The sequence below is a fragment of the Eschrichtius robustus genome, chromosome 20, assembly GCF_028021215.1.
Source record: "Eschrichtius robustus isolate mEscRob2 chromosome 20, mEscRob2.pri, whole genome shotgun sequence".
NCBI lineage: Eukaryota > Metazoa > Chordata > Mammalia > Artiodactyla > Eschrichtiidae > Eschrichtius > Eschrichtius robustus.
Genome location: NC_090843.1, coordinates 57,251,075 through 57,270,729, shown reverse-complemented (window position 1 = coordinate 57,270,729; position 19,655 = coordinate 57,251,075). Strand labels below are relative to the sequence as shown.

The following is a 19,655-nucleotide window of genomic DNA, read 5'->3' as shown; positions in this document are numbered from 1 at the left end:
GCGCAATAGGCGAGTATCACGCAACTGGAACCGTTCACCCACGTGTGCCTCCCCTCATCCTCCTTCCTAGACTGTGCTTGAGCTCATCCACCGCCCCCACCACCGCCTTCGCCTCCACCGCCACTGAGAAAGCAAACAAAGGGGAGGGGACCCCTGCAGGGTCCAGGATGCAGGGAGCCAATCAGAGGGCTTCAATCCCCTGGAAGGCGGGCGCCTTCGTTTGAGGAGGCCCAATCAGTTCCTAAGCGGGTGCGGAGGGGCGGAGAGATGGGCGGGAAGAGCAGGGTGTAGGGACAGCGCACGCCGGCGAGGGATCCTTCGGCAAGGGTGGGGCTGGGGCGCGGAGGGGAGCGGGTGGAGCCAATCACCGCGCGTGCCTGTGAAGAGAGGGCGGGCAGCGCCGTGGCGCGCGCGATCCGGGCTGACGCATCTGGCCTCGGTTCCCCAGGATCCGAGGCGGGGGGGACAGGAGGGGAGGGGGGAGTGGAGAAAGAGCGGGGGCGCGCGTGCGCAGTGGCGCGGGGAGGAGCAGGGACCTGGCAGCGGGCTAGGAGGCTGCGAGCTAGCCGCGAACCGGGCGGGCGGCGGGCGCGCGCACCATGGGGGAGAAACCCGGGACCAGGTAAGAGAGGTGGGGCCACGCGGCGGGACGTGGGCGGCGGCTCGGGGCGGGTGCCGGGACGGTCCCCAGACAGGGACCCGGGGGAGAGAATCCGGGGGTCGGACTCCTGGGTCCCTAGGGGACGGCCATCCGGGGCCGCACGCCTAGGTCCTCGGGGATGATGAGGGGGACGCATGCCACAGCCCCTGCAGAAAGCGAGGGCTGAAGGGGATCAGGAAACCTGCATCTGGGTTCTCGCAGAGATGTGGGGGCCGGACGACTCCGGTACAGGCTGCGATGCAGGGGCGGAGGAGGGCGGAGCAGGTGGCCGGCCCCGAGGGGACGGGTATGGGCAGGCTGGATGCCAGGAGGGGATCCCCCCTAGACTCGTGCCGAGCCACTGGAAAGCCTCCTGTCCAGTAACCCACAGGCAGTCGGGCTGCCCCAACCTGTCCCAAGGGCCGGGTGGCTCCGCTTCCAAACTTCTGCCTTCCCCCGGGTTGCTAGGAGCAACAGCTTCATCTTGGTGGAGCAGAGTGCTTGGCGACCCTTCCCGATTCTGGGCCTGACCCCTCTTCCCGGGGGTGAGGGAAGGCTGTATCTGCCCTGGGCACGCCATCCACTCCCCGGATGTTTTCTGTGCAATCGAGGCTCCTTCCTTCCACTGACACCCCGAGTTCTCCTTTTTGGTCTCTAGCAAAATCCACTTCCTGTTGTGACCCAACACCCCCAAGGGGACAGTGGGTGAACGCCTGAGTCCCTGGGGATCAGGAGCAAAAGAGGAAAAAGATTGGGGCTATTTGCTTCTCTCCAGAGAGGATCAGGAATGGGGGCCTGGTTCTGATCTGTCACTTGTTCTGCAAAAAAATTTTACCAGCCCTACCACTCCCCACCCGTAGAGTAGAAAAGCATAGGTTTCTGAGCACCAAGTCAACTGATATTGGAGAGATGATCAGAGGGAGGATTGGTGTCCTGGATTAGGGGTTAAACACAGAGAAAGGGGAAGTTGCTGACTTGAGGGAGGCCCCAGATTTCCGTTACGTGGTTCAGGGAGGGGGACGGATGGACCAAAGGGGGACTGCTGACTTGGCACAATTCCTCCCACCCCCATCAAATTCTGGGCCACAGGAAATGGAGAGAATAGCAGGAAGTGTGAAGGGGCATCTGCTTCTGCTGCCCCCCGCCACCTCACTGGGTACCTCTTTGGTCACGCCAACCTCAGTATACACATTGCTCCTCCCTAGCCCGCAGGAGGCTGGCTGGGTTAGGATCCAAAGGGCAGGTGCCCTGCAGCTGCTTCAGGGCGATTACCCCAGAGCCACACTCCAGTTGTCCAACGGATTGTGGCTGTCCCAACCCTCTGCCAGTACTCCTAATAGGAAGAAACACTAGGACAAAGAGGAAAACCAGAAGCAAAGGGGAGGGAGAGCTGGAGGATGCCACAGCAGTCAGCCCCCAAGTGGGGACAGGAGATAGGGTGCTTATCCTAGCTGCCACCTTACCAATGTTTGCTCTTCTTTATTAGATGGGGATACCTGGGGGCCTCCATACCCTATGCCTAATAGTCTTTGGATAGCTTGGCCTTCTGGGGAGAAGGGGCATGTGAAGTTGTTATAGCAAAAACTAGGGTGGTGGAGTTGGAGGAGGGATAGGCCAGTTGGCAGGATTTCAATTTCTACTACCTGGCGACCCTTCACAGATATCACTGCGGAGGCAGAGTGGATTGGGAGGAGTAAGATGGTGCAGCAAAGAATAGGCCCACAAGTGGCCAGGACATAGGGGTTGCCAGACACCTCCCTACCCTCCCAGCAATGGGTGGAGTCCAGGCTTAGATTGTTTCAGCAACTGGAAAGTGAATCTCCTTCACTCCAACAAACCTAATGCCAATAACAGAGGCAGGATAGTACAATAGTTTAGTGATGAAGAGCCAGAATACCTGTTTGCACCCAAATTCCACCATTTACACTCTCTGTGACCTTAGGTAAAATATTTGACCTCTCCTGTGCCTCAGTTTCCTCACCTGTAAAATGGGAACATCAGGACCTCCATCATTGGGTTGCTAAGAGTGTTAAATGAGATAACACACATGAAATACTTGCAACAGTGCTGAGCATAGACCATTCATCCAATAAATGTTAGCCAGCATCATCATCTTTGTCTCATGGCTGGTGCTGTGCTGGGGACACCCAAATTAATAAGGCCTCTGCTGCTCACAGTCTATCTAGTGAGACAGATGATACACAGCTAACTGCTTTTGCACGCTATCACACCATAGGTAAAGCATAAACAATGTGTGACAGGAATCCCAAAAAAGGGAGTGACCAGAGTCTGGGCTGGATCTGCTTTCTAAAGGAGGTGATACCTGAGCTGGGCCTTGAAAGACAAATAAGCTTTTAAGCTGCTGAGATCAGAGATGGGGACAGTTGGAGGTTAATGGAGAGTAGGGTCACACTTAGGTACTGCCCATAATAGAAACCATTTTAGAGCCATTGCTCTTTCAAGTACTCCAGCTCTTGTGGGAGGTGGAGACCAGAGATGGAAAGAGAGTTAGGCCTTACACAGACACTACTGCAACCTGCCCATTCAGGTTCCCTTGGGGGAGGTCCTCTGGGAAGAGCCTGAGCGGTTCCTCTGGCAACCAGCTTTGAGGGGCTGCCATGCTGGGAGTATTAAGGACCTCTGGTTACCTTTCCTTCTGGGAAGAAGTGGGAACAGGTAGGGCTGGGTAAGGCCCCAAAGCCTCCAGGCAGGAATCTCCGGTGAGCTCTGCTTCTCAGGCTGGGAGGGACAAGGTCCTGGCACCGGGGTCCCTGCTGAGTCTGAGGGAGGCAGTGGGGTTTCCCTTTCTGTTTTGTTAGGGTCTTCAAGAAGTCGAGTCCCAACTGCAAGGTGAGTCTCCCACAGTGCTTCTCCCAACCCCCCCTGGGCCCTCACAAGGCCCAGCCTGCCCCTAGACAATCCCCAACCCCAAGCTCCCCACTTCCTGTGACAGCTAAGAGCCGACTTCCTTCCCTCCTGGAGCCCCTTGCCGCAAAGGCCTGAGCCAGCAACAGGGCTGGGTGGGGACTGGCTCAGTTCAGTTCGGGTCCCTAAGTGAGACCGCGGGGGAGGGGCCAGAAGCTCATGCCTGGAGCCCTCTTAGGAGCCAACCCACGGTGCCTGGGGCTGGGAACAGATAACATCCCCACAGGCTATGGCCTGTTTATCCCAGAGGTCCTTGAGGACATGCAGTGAGGCTCTCTGCCTGCCTGCCTAGCGCCAGGTCCTCCTGGACCCATGCACACACATACACACACCCAACTGGTGTTCAGAAGTGCGAAAAGATATTAGGGAGCAGTTAAAAAGCCTCAAGATTGGCTAGTCCGGCAAAGCCCACCACTCTCCTCTTCCAACCCTACTGGGAGGAAACCAGGAGAAACTCCTTCAGATACCCCAGCCTGGGAAGACCAGGGTCAGGGCAGCCACTTCTGAGGGCTCTGAAGCCCTGCCACCCGCCTACCCAATCTTCCCTGTGACCCCTCTACATCCTCAGCTCACCGTGTACCTGGGCAAGCGGGACTTCGTAGATCACCTGGACAAAGTGGATCCTGTAGGTAAGTGTGCCCAGAAAGTGGCATCACGTGCCCCAAGAGGGGAGGAAGTTCCTGGGCCCAGGAGTGGAGGAGAGGCGCTGACAGGAACTGAGCTCATGTGTCCCCTTCCCAGATGGCGTGGTGCTAGTGGACCCTGACTACCTGAAGGACCGCAGAGGTACTGGCCCCGCGTCCAGGGGCCCCAGGGGAGGCAGCGAAAGGGGGACGTGGGGAAATGAAACGGGCGGCACTGAGAGGGGCCCTGGGGAGACAGAGGGCCAAGGCGGAAGCCAGGAGTAGGATTCAGGCAGGTGTTATGCTGCTGAGGAAGGAGCAGCTGCTGCTAGGAAGTGGGGGGACTGTGGGAGGGGGGCTCCTGACCACCCTACCTTGCCCACCTTTGCCAGTGTTTGTGACCCTCACCTGTGCCTTCCGCTATGGCCGCGAAGACCTGGATGTCCTGGGCCTGTCCTTCCGCAAGGACCTGTTCATCGCCAACTACCAGGCCTTCCCCCCAACACCCAACCCGCCCCGGCCCCCCACCCGCCTGCAGGACCGGCTGCTGAGGAAGCTGGGCAAGCATGCCCACCCCTTTTTTTTCACAGTGAGGACGCCCCCACCCTCTGCAGAGCAAGGCGTCTGGGACTGTGTTGGGGGGGTGGTGAGGCACCTGTTACGGGCAGGTCTGGGAGAAACAGTGAGGAGGGACCCTAGACCACCCCCCTTCAGGGTCACCCTGCACTCAGGAAGCCCTTGCCTCTCTGCCTCCCCCCCTGGGGCCCCTTCCTTTTTCCTTTCTCTTCCCCAGGAGTCCTCCAGCCTCTTGAGATTGGGAGGAAAATTCCGGGGCTTTCTGGAAGAACTGAACTCTTTTCTTCTGCCACAGATACCCCAGAACCTGCCCTGCTCCGTCACCCTGCAGCCAGGCCCAGAGGACACAGGGAAGGTACGGGAGGAACAGGGTCCAGCAGGAGCCCGGGAACACACCCGAGGGGGGGAGAGGAGACGTCAGGGTGGGACTAAGGATAGGGAGATGTCCCCGATGGCAGTGGGTATACGGAATGGTCCCTGTTCAGTTGCGACACCCCCTGCTCTTGACCTGCACGGCCCTGAGTAGAGGGGCTCACCTTGTGCAGCGAGGACCGAGCCTCTGCCGGGCCGGGCCTCGGGGAGGCAGAGGCGGAAGACCCAGGCCCTACGCTCCTCAGACCATGATGGGGCAAGAGTCCATGCCCAAGACAGGGAAGTGGGAAGGAAGGGAGTGGCCACAGTGGCAGAGGCCTTGTGTAAGATGTGACCTTTTCTTCCCCCTCCCAAGGCCTGTGGGGTAGACTTTGAGATTCGAGCCTTCTGTGCCAAATCACTAGAAGAGAAAAGCCACAAAAGGTGAGAGAAGCAACCTCCCCTCAGGTCTGACCATTCCCTCTGGGTCCCAGGAGCCCCAGGCCCCTGTGGGAGGCGGGAGCCAGTGTCTGGGCATCTGAGGACTGACCCTCTCACCCCTCATCTCTGCCCCCAGGAACTCTGTGCGTCTGGTGATCCGAAAGGTGCAGTTTGCCCCAGAGAAACCCGGCCCCCAGCCTTCGGCTGAAACCACACGCCACTTCCTCATGTCTGACCGGTCCCTCCACCTTGAGGCTTCCCTGGACAAGGAGGTGGGGTGGGGACCCAGGTGCTGCAGACCCGGGGGGGAGGGGTGAAGCCACATGTCAGGATGGTGGGTTTTTTTGTTTTGTTTTTTTTTTTTTTTTTTTTTTATTTTAGCTGTGTTGGGTCTTCATTTCTGTGCGAGGGCCCTCTCCAGTCGCGGCAAGCGGGGGCCACTCCTCATCGCGGTGCGCGGGCCTCTCACCATCGCGGCCTCTCCTGTTGCGGAGCACAGGCTCCAGACGCGCAGGCTCAGCAGCTGTGGCCCACGGGCCCAGTCGCCCCCCGGCATGTGGGATCCTCCCAGACCAGGGCTCGAACCCGTGTCCCCTGCACTGGCAGGCAGACTCCCAACCTCTGCGCCACCAGGGAAGCCCCAGGATGGTGTTTTTAAAGGAGGCCGCCTTAGCTGGGGGTGGGCTTGGGTTTAGAGGGAGGAGGCCCAGCAACGTGTGGGGGGGGGGGCACACCAATAATGGGACCAGTGAAAAAAGATCCGATTAACCTGACCCCCCCCCAAAAGCTGTACTACCATGGGGAGACCCTCAATGTCAATGTCCACGTCACCAACAACTCCACCAAGACTGTCAAGAAGATCAAAGTCTCTGGTAGGACATGGGGGTTGGAAAAGTGTCTTAGGGGAGGGCGTTGCTGCAAATGTGGCCTCAGGCATCAGCTCAGCCCCAGGACATAGCCCAGTGGGGAGACCCGAGGGGCTCAAAGGACTCAGGCTGTCTGTCCCAGGATGAGATGGGGGTGGGGTTTACTGTTAGGGGGAGGGTGCGGGTCATCAGAGGGGCAGAGGCGGTGATGCGCTGGGGCCGGGCCCTTGCCTGGGTCTGGAGTTGGGGGGAGGGCTGCCGGCACTCCATGCGGAGCTGCTTGGCCCTACCCCACCCCACAGTGAGACAGTACGCCGACATCTGCCTCTTCAGCACCGCCCAGTACAAGTGTCCTGTGGCTCAGATCGAACAAGAGTGAGTAGCACAACAGCCCTGGGTCCCAACCTCAGGGGAGAAGAGTAGGCCCAGGGAACGTGAGGTTGGGGGGCATTTCTTCCCGAACTGTCTCCGCTTACAAGGGCATTTCCTCCAGCTGAGTGGCTCTGAGCTGCTCATTTTATTGAGCAGGTCGAGCCAAAACCTACTCCCTATGACCTGTGCCCAAAGAGGGCAGGGGCTAGTGACGGGGGAGAAGCTGCTGGGGCGGGGGAGCTGCCCCCTCACCCCATCTGCGCCCCCAGAGTCTCGCTCTCTTGCCCCCACCCCCCAGTGACCAGGTGTCGCCCAGTTCCACGTTCTGTAAGGTGTACACCATAACCCCCCTGCTCAGCAACAACCGGGAGAAGCGCGGTCTCGCCCTGGACGGGAAGCTCAAGCACGAGGACACCAACCTGGCGTCCAGCACCATGTGAGGGGGGCTGGGGGAGGGGAGTCCTGCAGCACAGGAGACAGACACTCGCTCCACGCCAGGCGTGTGCCAGGCTCTATCGGCGAACAGGACAGACCCAAAACATCTCTTACGTTCTCGGAGACGGAGGCCAGACAGATCAGATAAATGGCAAAATACAGAGCATGTTTAGTCATAGGTGTTGAGAAAAAGCAAGGCAGAGAAAGGAGATATAAAGCCGCGGCGGTGGGGCGGGGGGCGGGGTGCGTAATCCAGAGGTGAATTCTGAGGGAAGGTGTGAAGGAAGTAGGTACTGTGGATGCGCAGGGGAAGAGCCCTCCGGGCAGAGGGTACTACAGGCGCAAAGACGCAGAGGCAGGCGGCCCCTCGTGTCTGAGGCGGCAGGAGGGGCCGCAGAGCCACTGCTGGCCTCTACGGGCCCCGTGCCTCTAGGAACAGCTCCGGCAAGTGTGGGCTGGATTTCACCCACACTGGCGCCTCTGTACACGACCACACACAGCAGGCCTTGAGGCCAGCATGGGAGCAGGAAGTGAGGTCAGAGGGCTAATGGAGAGCAAGACAGTGCAGGGCTGCTGGGTCACAAGGACTTGGGCTTTTACTGGAGAGAACTGAGAAGATGAGAGGAAGGACGCAGCCGGGTACCTTACACGAGACCAGCCTAGGGTGCAGGGCAACGGGCTCTGGTCCAACTCCTCCTCCCACTTGCAGCGTTAAGGAGGGTGCCAACAAGGAGGTGCTGGGAATCCTGGTGTCCTACAGGGTCAAGGTGAAGCTGGTGGTGTCTCGAGGCGGGTGAGTGCTGGGGTCGGGGAATCCTGGGGGTGGGGCGATGGCGCAGGGCTTTCCTCTGGCTCTGCACTGTCATCTCTTCACGGTGCCTCTCTCTCTCCCCAGGGATGTCTCTGTGGAGCTGCCTTTTGTTCTTATGCACCCCAAACCCCATGACCACATCACCCTCCCCAGACCCCAGTCAGGTGAGCTTGCCACCTGCCCAAGCCCCGCAAGGGAAGGCCTGAAGCAAGTCCAGTGGAGAAAAAAGCCGGTCCTTTCAGCAACCCCCCACCCCGCCTCTCTCCTCCTCCCCTCAGCTGCTCCTGAAACAGATGCCCCTGTGGACACCAACCTCATTGAATTTGATACCAAGTAAGAGACTCACCCCCTACCTTCCGAGCTTTGACTCTCTTTGGACAGAGATCCCTGTAACATTCAAACCTACCCTCTGCCCCTCATTGTTTTTCTCTTTTGGGGGAGGGATGGTTGAAGCATCCAATCGAGAGGACTTAGCCTTGTGAGCTGCCGATTACCTGCCCTTCTCTGTCCCTTCTTGCAAATACCTCCAGCCCCATGGCTGCCTCTGTCTCCGGGAGGGGAGTGGGAGGTGGAGAAGGAGGGCTGGAGCCCTCGCCTCACCCCTCCTTCCCACCACCAAGCTATGCCACAGATGACGACATCGTGTTTGAGGACTTTGCCCGGCTTCGGCTGAAGGGGATGAAGGATGAGGACTACGACGACCAGTTCTGCTAGGAAGCGGGGCTGGAAGAAGGGAGTGGGTGGTGCTGGGAGACGCAGGGGCAGGACCAAGACCCCCACCGTCACTGGGGGGGATCCCAGCCTCTCTTCCTTTCCCCTCCACCCAGCGGCTTCCTCAACCAACCCCTCCCCTCCCTCCCTCCCCCATCCCCCACCAGATACACACTGGACCCTTCTCTTGTGGATCGTGGGCATTAATTTTTTGACTACGGCTGTGCTTCCCCAGCCCCCCAGTGGGTGGCAAGCTGGGTTCGTACCTAAATTTTTTGGAGGGGGACACTGAAGAGGATAGTAGGGAAAGGGGGGGTGGAAGAGCTCCCACATTCAACCTCACACCAACACCCCCTCCTGTCACTATCTCTGCCTCCCATTCCTTCAGGATGAGACCCTTTGGGGGGCAAGGCCAGTTCTTTGCTTCTGAGCATAAAGAAGAAAATAAACCTTTTAATAGGCATGAGCGTGTGTGTTTTCTATGCAGCGTTTAAGGAGCACATAGTGTGCGTACCCATGACTCTTAGCTGTGAGTGAGGACGCAATCTCTTCTCTGCACCCACATGGCACCTGGCCCACAGGCTGTCAGTAAACGTTTACTGAATGGCTGAGCTGTACCTGAGCTCCAAGGTAAACATGGAAACTTGATTTGGTCAGTCCCAACTCAAAGGTACAGTTTGGTAAAGCCACAAAGTAAACTTACTCATTTACAGAGGGAATAATAACTCACTTCCCTGCAGACTAGATGCTCTTGGGAGGTGGGCAGGGCAGGCCCTTCCCTGTTGCAGCTGACACACATGACCGCATGGTGACCTGTTGTGACCGAGTGTGTTCACTTCCACTGCTCCTATGGTTGCTCAAGCTGTCCACTCCTGGGGCTCAGCGGGACCACGGCTGCAGGCAGAAGCCACACGACACACATCTCTGTGGAGCCTGGTCCTTACACTGTTAACACAGACACCGAGGCTTTGGGCAGCCACAGAGAGTCATGCCGCTGTGGACAGGTCCAAGAAGCTACATCCTACTGCTGCTCCTCTGACGTCCATCAGGGACTCCCAGAGGCTTGGCTGAAGCCCCAGGCTGGGCTGGAGGGAGCACTACTCCACTGACATCCCTCACCCCACCACCCACTCCCACTCCTGTAGCCCAAGCCTTCTCCTTTTTCTCTTATGGCTCATTCATTCATTCCATGAACAATCTTGATTTAAACCACTATTATGTGCCAGGTATAGTATAGGGTTGGCAGTGACCGAAGCAAACATTAAATCATTGCAGTATCTGTGCTCCAAAGGAGAAATGCAGGAGCTAGGGAGTTCTGACCTAGGCTAGGGCTGGAAGATTTCCCTGGAGCTAGGGAGTTCTGATCTAGGCTAGGGCTGGAAGAAGATTTCACTGGAGGTAGTGACCTTTGAGCAGAGTACTGGAAGATGAGGAGGAGTTCCAGTATCCCAGGCAAAAAAGTGTAACACCACGTGTGAAGGCAGGAGGGAACACAGAACATTTCAGAGACTGAAAGAGGCCAGAGGGACTGGGACAGAGACAGCCAGTGGCAAAGTAGTTCCAGATGAGGCTGGTGAGGCAAATGGAGCCGCCCATACAGGCCTTTAGTCTATGTTATGGCTCATGACATCTAATTAAATCATGATTTACCCACAGGCTTTAAGTGCTGCCAAAATGCCAATGACCTTGCTTACCTCTCCACAGTAGCAGCCTACCCTGCACACCCTGGTCTTCTTCATGTGGAGGAGCCGTCATCATCCCTCTGACAACTACAAACCCACTCCTTGACCTCTGAGCTCTTGGCCCATGGATCTCAAACTTTTTCAGGTGAATCAGAATCCTCTGGGGTACGTGATAAAGACACAGAGTCCCAGGCTTCTACCTTCCCCAATTCTGATTCAGTCGATCCCAGGAAGAATCCATGAATCGGGATTTTGAATTAGCACATGCTTTGAGAAACAATGCCTTTTTTCTTTTAGCTTTTCACGTTTTTAATGTTTTTAAGTAAAACAAGCACACGGCTTAAAAAAAAAAAATCCAAACAGTAAAGAGTGAACAGAAGGCTCCCTCCTGCCCCGATCCCCAGCCTCCCGTTTCTCATTCCCAGAGGCGATCACTATCAGCAGTTCCTTGATTACTCTTCCAAAGACATTCTTCAGACACAGTCATACACATATGAACATATTTCCCCCTTATTTTAAATATAGATAGTAGCATACTATGCACACTCTTCTACACCTTGCTTTTTTCCCTTAATAATGCAGCTAGGAGAACATTCCTTTAGCAATCCACATAGATCTACCTCATTCTTTTAAAGAGTTGCCTAGGGGCTTCCCTGGTGGCACAGTGGTTAAGAATCCACCTGCCAATGCAGGGGTCACGGGTTCGAACCCTGGTCCGGGAAGGTCCCACATGCCGCGGAGCAGCTAAGCCCGTGCACCACAACTACTGAGCCTGCGCTCTAGAGCTTGCGAGCCACAACTACTGAGCCCGCGTGCCACAACTACTGAAGCCCATGCGCCTAGAGCCCGTGCTCCACAACAGGAGAAGCCACCACAAATGAGAAGCCCGCGCACCGCAACGAAGAGTAGCCCCCACTCGCCGCAACTAGAGAAAGCCTGCACGCAGCAACGAAGACTCAACACAGCCAAAAATAAATAAATAAAATAAATATATTAAAAAAAAAGAGTTGCCTAGATGTCATTTACTTGTACCAATTTTCTATCAATGGACATGAAGGATGTCCATTCTTGCTAATTCAAACAGTATTACAATAATTATCCTTGAAGATATGTCTTTTTGCACATGCAAAGTGCATCTGTAGGACAAACTCTTAAAAGTAGAATTGGTGGGGGAATTCCCTGGCAGTGGTTAGGACTCCCTGTTTTCACTGCCAACGGCCTGGGTTCAATCCCTGGTCAGGGAACTAAGATCCCACGAGCCACCACGTGGTCAAAAAAAAAAAGTAGAATTGGTGGGTCAAAGAGGGTAAGCATCACTACTGTATATAAAATAGATAACCAACAGGACCTAACGTGTAGCACAGGGAACTACACTCAACATCTTGTAATAACCTATAATGGAAAAGAATCTGAGAAAGTATATATATATAAAAGTATCCGGTTGGCCAAAAAGGTCATTCGGGTTTTTCTGTAAGATGTTACGGAGGTCATTCGGGTTTTTCCGCAAGATGTTACGGAGGTCGTTCGGGTTTTTCCGCAAGATGTTACAGAACATCTTATGTAACATCTTACGGAAAAACCCGAACGACCTTTTTGGCCAACCCAACATATAAATATAAAAGTATACAAGGACTTCCTTGGTGGTCCAGTGGTTAAGACTCCACGCTTCCACTGCAGGGGGCACGGGTTCGACCCCTGGTTGGGGAACTAAGATCCCACACAGTGTGGCCAAAAAAAAAAAAAGTATATATGTAAGAAAGTATATGTATATATTAAAAAGTATACATATAACTGAATCACTTTACTGTACACCTAAAACACATTATAAATCGACTATACTTCAATAAAAACTTTTTTAAAAAATGAGATAAAAAAAGGGTGAGCGCCTTTTTGATTACGGCCAATCAAGCAGATGACATATGGTATCACCCTAGTTTTAATTTGCATCTCTTTGATCATGAGTGAGGATGAACCCGATTTACTGGGTTGATGTTGTTTTTCTTAAAGTACCCTGAGAACTCTTTATATAGTAAAGCAATTAACCCTTTGTCATTTATTTTGCTCATATTTTTCCCACTTTGTCTTCTGAATTTGTTCCTAGCTTTTTCTTCTTTTCTTTTTACTGAGGTAAAATTCATATAACATAAAGTTAACCATTTTATTTATTTTATTTATTTATTTTTGCTGCGTTGGGTCTTCGTTGCTATGTGCGGGCTTTCTCTAGTTGCGGCGAGTGGGGGCTACTCTTCATTGCGGTGCATGGGCTTCTCATGGTGGCTTCTCTTGTTGCGGAGCACGGGCTCTAGGTGCACGGGCTTCAGTAGTTGTGGCTTATGGGCTCTAGAGCGCAGGCTCCGTAGTTGTGGCACACGTGCTTAGTCGCTCCACGGCACGTGGGATCTTCCCGGACCAGGGATCAAACCCGTGTCCCCTGCATTGGCAGGCGGATTCTTAAGTACTGTGCCACAAGGAAAGTCCCAAGTTAACCATTTTAAAGTGTAAAATTGGGTGGCACTTAGTTCATGCACAATGTGTGTAACCATCACTTCTAGTTTCAAAGTATTTTGCTTCTGGTATTTTTAATAATTCATAATTTTTATATTTAATATGTAGTCAATTATAATCACTTTTTTTTAATGACTTCTTGGTTTTTTGTCACAAAGCTCTTGGCCCTTCTGTTTTCTCGCAATTTAACACTTCCTTTTCTTTCCAGACTAAACTTCAGGATCATCACATCAACCACTATCTCATCAGCACCCTCAACTGTTCCTCCTTTCACAAAACCTGCTCTCAAACCCCACTCTTGGCTCTAACCACCACCCCGCCCTTGTCCCCTCCAACACGGGGCTGCTGAGGCACTGTCAGAGAAAAATCACACAACCACATTTACTCATTCATCCAACAAATATTTTTAACGCATCCTAGGTGCCAACACCGTGCTCGGCGCTGGGTACGGATTTGGGCCACTACAAACCTATGGCCTTTAACCTCAGCCGGGCCCTCAACACCTGATAACCCCCTGTCCCCCTCCACGACCCTGGTCACCTCCTACTCCTGCTCCCATCCAACTCATTAATTTTCTAAACCTTCCTCACATTCAGAGTGACTTCTCCCGCTCTTCACAGAGATTAGGCTCTGAGGGATGAATGATTTTAATTCCCACCTCCTACCGACAAGCACCGACATCGACACCATTTCTCCTACACAACCAAGGTTAAGATGCCGCCTCCAGGTCGAAGCTAATCCCTCCACCTGTGCTCAGATCGCTCCCCCTCCCACCTCCTCTGAGACCTTGATTCATCAAACCGCCCCCATCTCTTCAAACTCTGCCTCTCTCTACTGGTTCTTCCTCCATGGTAAATAAACCCGTGCAAGTCTCTTCCGTTAAAGAAAGAAAGGGAGAGAGGAAGGAAGGCAGGGAGGGAAGGAGGGAAAAGGGAGGGATAAAGGAAGGAAGCCAAAGAAAACACTCCTCCACACTCAGGGCTCTTTCACAGTAAAGTCTATCTCCTCTCTCGCTTTTCATGTTTAATTTTTATTTCCAAAGTTGTATATCCACATAGTTGAAGGAGTCAGATACGACTACAAGGGCTATTACAAGAAAAAGTAAACTCCTTCCCCCTGCAATTTCCTTCTCCTCAGAGGCAATCACTTTCACCTCCGTTCGATGTTTCTTTTGGCATTTACCTCCATCTCTAAACAACATGCTTGTTTTGCTACTTCTTGATTTTTGTTTTAAGCATTGTCTACAGGCTTCCTGCCATGTAAGGTGAAGCCTGAGAGCCCTTTCGCCCCCCTGCCCCAACATGGGAAGCTCTCCCAAGGGAATTCTATCAATCGGGGTCAGATCAACATCCAGGATTTATTGCAAATGTTATCCATAGCTGCGTCATGTGGTCTATTATGATTACCTTTCTCTTCTTGCACAACTGTTTTCCCTGAATAACTATCATTTTTAAAATTTGCTTATTCTCTGATTTATCACTAATTCTGCTCTATACTTTCCTCCAAAAATCTATGTATCCTCTCAATTCATTCAAAACAAAACAGATGTTATCTCTTCCATCTCCTTGAAAAATCTCTCTCCAGGAGCCTTCTGACTTGGGTCTAACTCTAGTCACCTCCTGAGAAGGGTACTTGGAAGAGAAACTTGAGACCTTGTACATATCAAAATGTCCTTATTCTATCTTCGTTATTGATAGTTGGGCTGTTGTGAGAGTCTAGATATCCCCTAAAACCTATTCTGCCATGGCGCTAGAATAGCTAGCCACCTAGGTAAGGACTGGATTTCCCAGAACCCCGGAGCTGGTAGGACCACATGACTGAGTTTTCTTCAAAGGAATGTGAGTAGAAATTATATGTGCCACTCCCTAGCCAGACCTCCGAGACAGGTGTGCCTCCTCCATATTTTCTCTTCTGCCTTCCTGCCAGCTGCAACCCACGGAGGGCAGCAACCCAGTTTTGACATTGCACACAGCAATGTCCCAGAGCAAAGCACCGTTTCTCAAAGTTTACTGTGCATACAGATCACCTGGAAGAGAAAAGCAGTGTTTCTCAAAGTATACTGTGTATACAGATCCCCTGGGATCTTCAAACACAGATACTGATGCAGTGGGTCTGTGGTGGGGCCTGAGATCCTGCATTTCTAAAAAGCATCTAGGTAATGCCAATGCTGTGGCCTGAAGACCATACTTTTGAACATAAGAGCCTAAAGGATGGCAGAGCTGCACTGCTTGCTAGCCTCGGTCTCGGTCTGATTTGTGGAGCACACTGAACTACCCACACCAAACTGTTTTCTGAGAAAAAGTTAAGTTCTATTTGGTTGAGCCACTGCATTTTTAGCCTTCACCCTACTACAGCTGGAGTACAGAACTCCACATTGGAAATCACTTTCCCCCAAAACGTTGAAGGCGCTGCCCCACTGGTGTGGAGTGTTAGTATTCAGAGGATCAAGGCCATTCTGATTGCTGATCCTTAGCATGTGGTCTATTTTCTCTCTGGAAGCTTCTGCAAGACCCTTTTCTGTGAGACTAGTGTTCTGATATTTCATGATGTGCCTTGATGCTGGGCACTTAATGGGCCCTTTTCATCTAGAAACACAAGTCCTTTCTTCCCTTTGTTTTCCCTGTTCTCAGAGAATTTAAGCCCGCTGGACTGATTCTCTAATTTTCTCACGTCGTCTTTCCTATATGCCATCTCCTTTCTTTTGCTTTACTTGCTGGGAGACTGCTTCAATTTCTCTTTCAACCCTTTTGCTCAATTTTTCATTCCTTCCCTCATGGTTTTATTTTTCAAGTGTGTTTTCTTGGATTCAATCCTTTATTATAGTATCTCTGACCCAAGCAAGTCAATATTTTTTTTTCCTTAAGTTTTACTCTATGTCATCGAAGTTGGGGTTTTTTTGGTTTGTTTGTTTGGGGTTTTTTTTTCTGTTTATTTTGGTCTCTGCCTTCCATGTTAGAAAGTTTCTGCAAACATCTAGAAATCCTTTGTCTTATGTCTGCTCATTTTAAGGGTGACATGCTAAGAAGCTGACTAGAAGATCTGTGGACACAGTTGGGACTTATCAACTGTGGGTTTCACTATGGCGTGATCCGGCTAACTGCTTTGTTGGAGAATCCCTGATGTTAATACCCTTAGATCCTTCCTCTGAATAGTCAAATTCCCCAGATGAGAGTCTTCCAGTCTCTGACCTGGAAGGTAAAAGCCTGGTTGCCAGAGTTCTAGAAACCACCACTCAGTAAATAAACTTTCACTCAATCTCTGTTTTAAATACAGTCATGCCCTGGTGCCCTCCATGCCAAAGACTCTCTGGTTTCCATCTCCAACCAAGAAACCTCCAGCAATCTGATGAGTTGGGGGTAAGCAGCTGCCAAGATATATGAGGATATAAAGGAGGAGATGGGGGGGGTCTAACTATTTCAAATAATCCTCCTAATTTTAGTACTACCTACAGCCCAGCTGTACTGTGATGCCACTGATTTAAGGGTAAATCAACTTGCTTCTAAGCCAATCAACTATATTTCAATAAAAAATTAAATTAAATTTTAAAAAAAGTTGCTTCTAACTTTCTTCACTGCTGGCTTAATTACCACTTCACTGCTAAATCAGTTACCACATACGCTTCTGTCTTGCAGTTTCTATTTAAAGTTTTGCTATTAACTCCTCTTTCTCCTTGACTCCTTTCTAAAATCCCCTTATTGCTATCTTCCTAGGATTTAGTAAAGGAGTGAAGTTAAACGCTAGATCCCTCAAGTTTAACTGAAAGTCTCCACTCGTTTGCTAACCCTGTGCAAACTGGCTTCATTCTCAATCTTCCATAAACTGTTAAGATTGATCTTTCCTAAAAGGTACAGCTGGTCAGAATACCCTTGAAAATCCTTCAAAGGCTCCCAAATGCTTTCAAAATAAAGTCCAAATTCCTTAGCTTGCAAGCCATTTCCTGATCTGGCTCCCCACTCCAGTCTCCCCAGTCACACCTATCCACCACCACACTGCGTTCACTCCAGTCAAACTGAACCCCTTGCTGGACTTCCAATGTGTCAGCCCCCTCACACCACCATGCGCTTGCCTGTGCCTTTCCCTTTTCCACTCCAAGCTCTCATCCACCTGGTTAACCCTTCAGATTCAGTTCACGCAGCATTTCCTCCCAGAATCCTTTCTCTGTGCTCCCAGAGACACACCCTGGGCGTATCCCTAACGAAACATTTATCCCTCTATCACGTGAGAGTCCACCTCACTCACCTTTGTATCCCCAGAGCCAACCACATTAACAGGCGATCAGAGAGGGAAAAGGCTGATAGGAGCCAGCTTCTCAGAATATACTGACAGTCCGTGTTTCAGGGCTCCCGTTCAGGGGGAATCGCTAGGGCGAATAAGGTCACACTCACCAAGTCCAGCTTTCCCCAGGCTCCGATAGGTGGCGGAGTGGGATAGGCAAACACAGGGTCCATGGCTGTCCAGTCTGTAAACACCCAGAGCTCCCACCATCATCACCTAGCACCCAGCAGACGCTCACTAAATTCTTGTAGAAGAAATTAAACACAGACCACAAGACAGTGTCGTGAAGGTGAACAGGTTTGAAGGGCGTGAATATTTCGATACTGCCTCTTACCACAGGTGGTCACGCGGTGGTGGCGCAGACCTGGGCATGCGCAGGAGACCCTGGGAGTTGTAGTTCACCAGATGAACCGAGAACGGCGAGACCGCGCTGAGCATCCCGGGAACTGTAGTGTTAGCTAAGGGGCGCGCTCTGCGCGGGCGCAAACGGACAGCCATTTCCGGGCACTTTTCCGCAGCATTTCGCAAAAGGAGAGAATCCAGGAGTAGCGATGGCTACCTACAGCTTGGCGAATGAGCGACTACGCGCCCTGGAAGACATCGAACGGGAAATTGGAGCCATTCTTCAGAATGCAGGTTCGGGATACGACGACCAGAGGAGGAGCGGCAGCGAGAGCGAGAGCTAGACCGACCGTGCGCACATGCGCCGACCGGTGACTGGGAGTGTGGCTGGGAGGGATCCTAAGTGGGTGCAGGGGTGGGTGGGGCTGGCTCTGGGGCGCGGCTATACTGGCAGTCTCCGGATAGCCCCGCCCACTCTCCACCCTGGCAGGTACAGTGATCTTGGAACTTTCCAAGGAAAAAACCAATGAGCGGCTCCTAGACCGACAGGCAGCGGCCTTCACCGCGTCGGTGCAGCACGTGGAGGCGGAGCTGTCGGCTCAGATCCGCTATCTCACTCAGGTGGGTGGGTGTGTGGGTGTGTGTGTGTGTGTGTGTTGGAACGTCCTACGCGCGTGTGTGTGTGTGTGTTTTGGACCATGCAACACGCCCACCCCAGCTCTCTGCCTTAGCCTTAGCCTTCAGGAGTCCCGGGCAGAGCTTTGGTCTCGGGAGCCAAGCAAGACCAGCCCTACCCAGCAGGCCTGTTGACCCTGGCAGGACCCCTCCCTTCCAGGGTAGGTTTCCTATGTCACTGAGTTGCATCACATGAGCCACTGGATGGGGAAGTCCTGGGAGAGGGTGTGTGAACAATACGAAAGCCACAGGATATGCTCTTAGAAACTTGACCTGACCTCAAGGGTATGGAGCCCCAGATGGCTACCTCCTGAGGAAAGGAACAGGATTGAAAGGGTTCTGAGGTCATTATAACAGCAACTACCCTTTACTAAACTTTTACAGTGTGCCAGACACTCTGCGTTATCTAATCCTATAACAACTCTAGGAAGTAGTTAGTTACTGTCATCCCCATTTTACAGATGAGGTTAACAGAAATTCAGTGATATGCCCTAGGGAATCCAGCTAAGCACGTGGCATAGCAAATTCAGACGCAGGGAAGAAATGAGGCAAGAGACCTGATGCCTGGCTGGGGAGATGGGAAAGGGGAGGGGTGCTTCTTTGATCAATCTAAATGTCCTGTAGGTGGCCACAGGGCAGCCCCATGAGGGCTCCAGCTACTCTTCGAGGAAGGACTGTCAGATGGCCCTGAAGCGAGTGGACTATGCTCGTCTCAAGCTCAGTGAGGTGGCTCGAACCTGTGAGCAGATGCTGGAAAACTAGGCCAAGCAGGTGAAAAGCTTGGAAGGAGAGCTCCACCTACACCCCAGGACAGAACCTGGAGAGCATGGGCTGCCCCGTACATGCCTTGCTGGTCAGAAGCCATGAGGACAAAGGCACAAAAGGTGGGAATGGAGAACCTTAAAGACCAAGCCCATGCATGGCTGTGCCCTGGCTCCTCCTGCCATGCACTTCGCCGAGCGCTGACAAGCTCAGAACAGGAGACAGAGACTAAAGACGCCCAACCCAACTTCCTCAGGTCCCTGCCCCAGGCTTCTGGCAGACTTGGACCAATGCAGACACATTTTTGTTCACTGGAAAAGATAAAATGAGAACTAAGGGTTTTGATAATAAAAACAATAACACTAAAAACAAGGAGCTCAGACTCTCATTGGGGCATATATGGGTGATGTAAGGGGTTGAGGAAGTAAAACCAGGCTGTATGGCAGCTGCTGAGGCGGGGGGGTGGGAAAGTGGGAGAGGGCTGAAGTTGGGGAGGAACACTGCTGTGGTGTGAAGAGACAAGGACAAGGACAAGACACAAGGGACTTGGGACAAGGAGGTTGGCAGGGATTGGGGGATGCGCCGAGGGGGAAGGTGTCAGGTGGCCATCAGCAGAGAAGCTGAAGCCAGGAATCATGGTAAGGGGGCAAGGGCATGAGACCA

The 19,655-nt window shown here is 52.7% G+C and overlaps 2 protein-coding genes across 5 annotated transcripts; both read left to right on the top strand.

The window, feature by feature from the left end:
- Positions 1 to 527: 527 nt before the first annotated feature.
- Positions 528 to 9,214, top strand: ARRB2 (arrestin beta 2). Of its 4 annotated transcripts, none has more exons than XM_068530284.1 (15): positions 528 to 622; positions 3,460 to 3,490; positions 4,134 to 4,194; positions 4,307 to 4,351; positions 4,581 to 4,777; positions 5,060 to 5,119; positions 5,492 to 5,559; positions 5,693 to 5,828; positions 6,344 to 6,428; positions 6,725 to 6,797; positions 7,093 to 7,230; positions 7,939 to 8,022; positions 8,125 to 8,204; positions 8,319 to 8,373; positions 8,661 to 9,214. In XM_068530284.1, exons 1-15 carry the CDS (start codon positions 600 to 602, stop codon positions 8,752 to 8,754), a joined length of 1,230 nt encoding a protein of 409 aa, XP_068386385.1. In that variant the 5' UTR covers positions 528 to 599; the 3' UTR covers positions 8,755 to 9,214. The 4 variants fall into 4 exon arrangements, 3 of the variants coding, with proteins under 3 accessions (XP_068386385.1, XP_068386384.1, XP_068386386.1); XM_068530283.1 differs by having other exon boundaries at positions 8,283 to 8,373; XR_011071873.1 differs by lacking the exons at positions 7,093 to 7,230; positions 7,939 to 8,022; positions 8,125 to 8,204; positions 8,319 to 8,373; positions 8,661 to 9,214 and having other exon boundaries at positions 5,938 to 6,428; positions 6,725 to 6,782.
- An 8,470-nt stretch (positions 9,215 to 17,684) lies between these two features.
- On the top strand, positions 17,685 to 19,350 carry MED11 (mediator complex subunit 11). Its single transcript, XM_068530608.1, has 3 exons — positions 17,685 to 17,849; positions 18,046 to 18,176; positions 18,855 to 19,350. The coding sequence occupies exons 1-3, from the start codon at positions 17,765 to 17,767 to the stop codon at positions 18,990 to 18,992; spliced, it is 354 nt and encodes a 117-aa protein (XP_068386709.1). The 5' UTR covers positions 17,685 to 17,764; the 3' UTR covers positions 18,993 to 19,350.
- Positions 19,351 to 19,655: the final 305 nt, after the last annotated feature.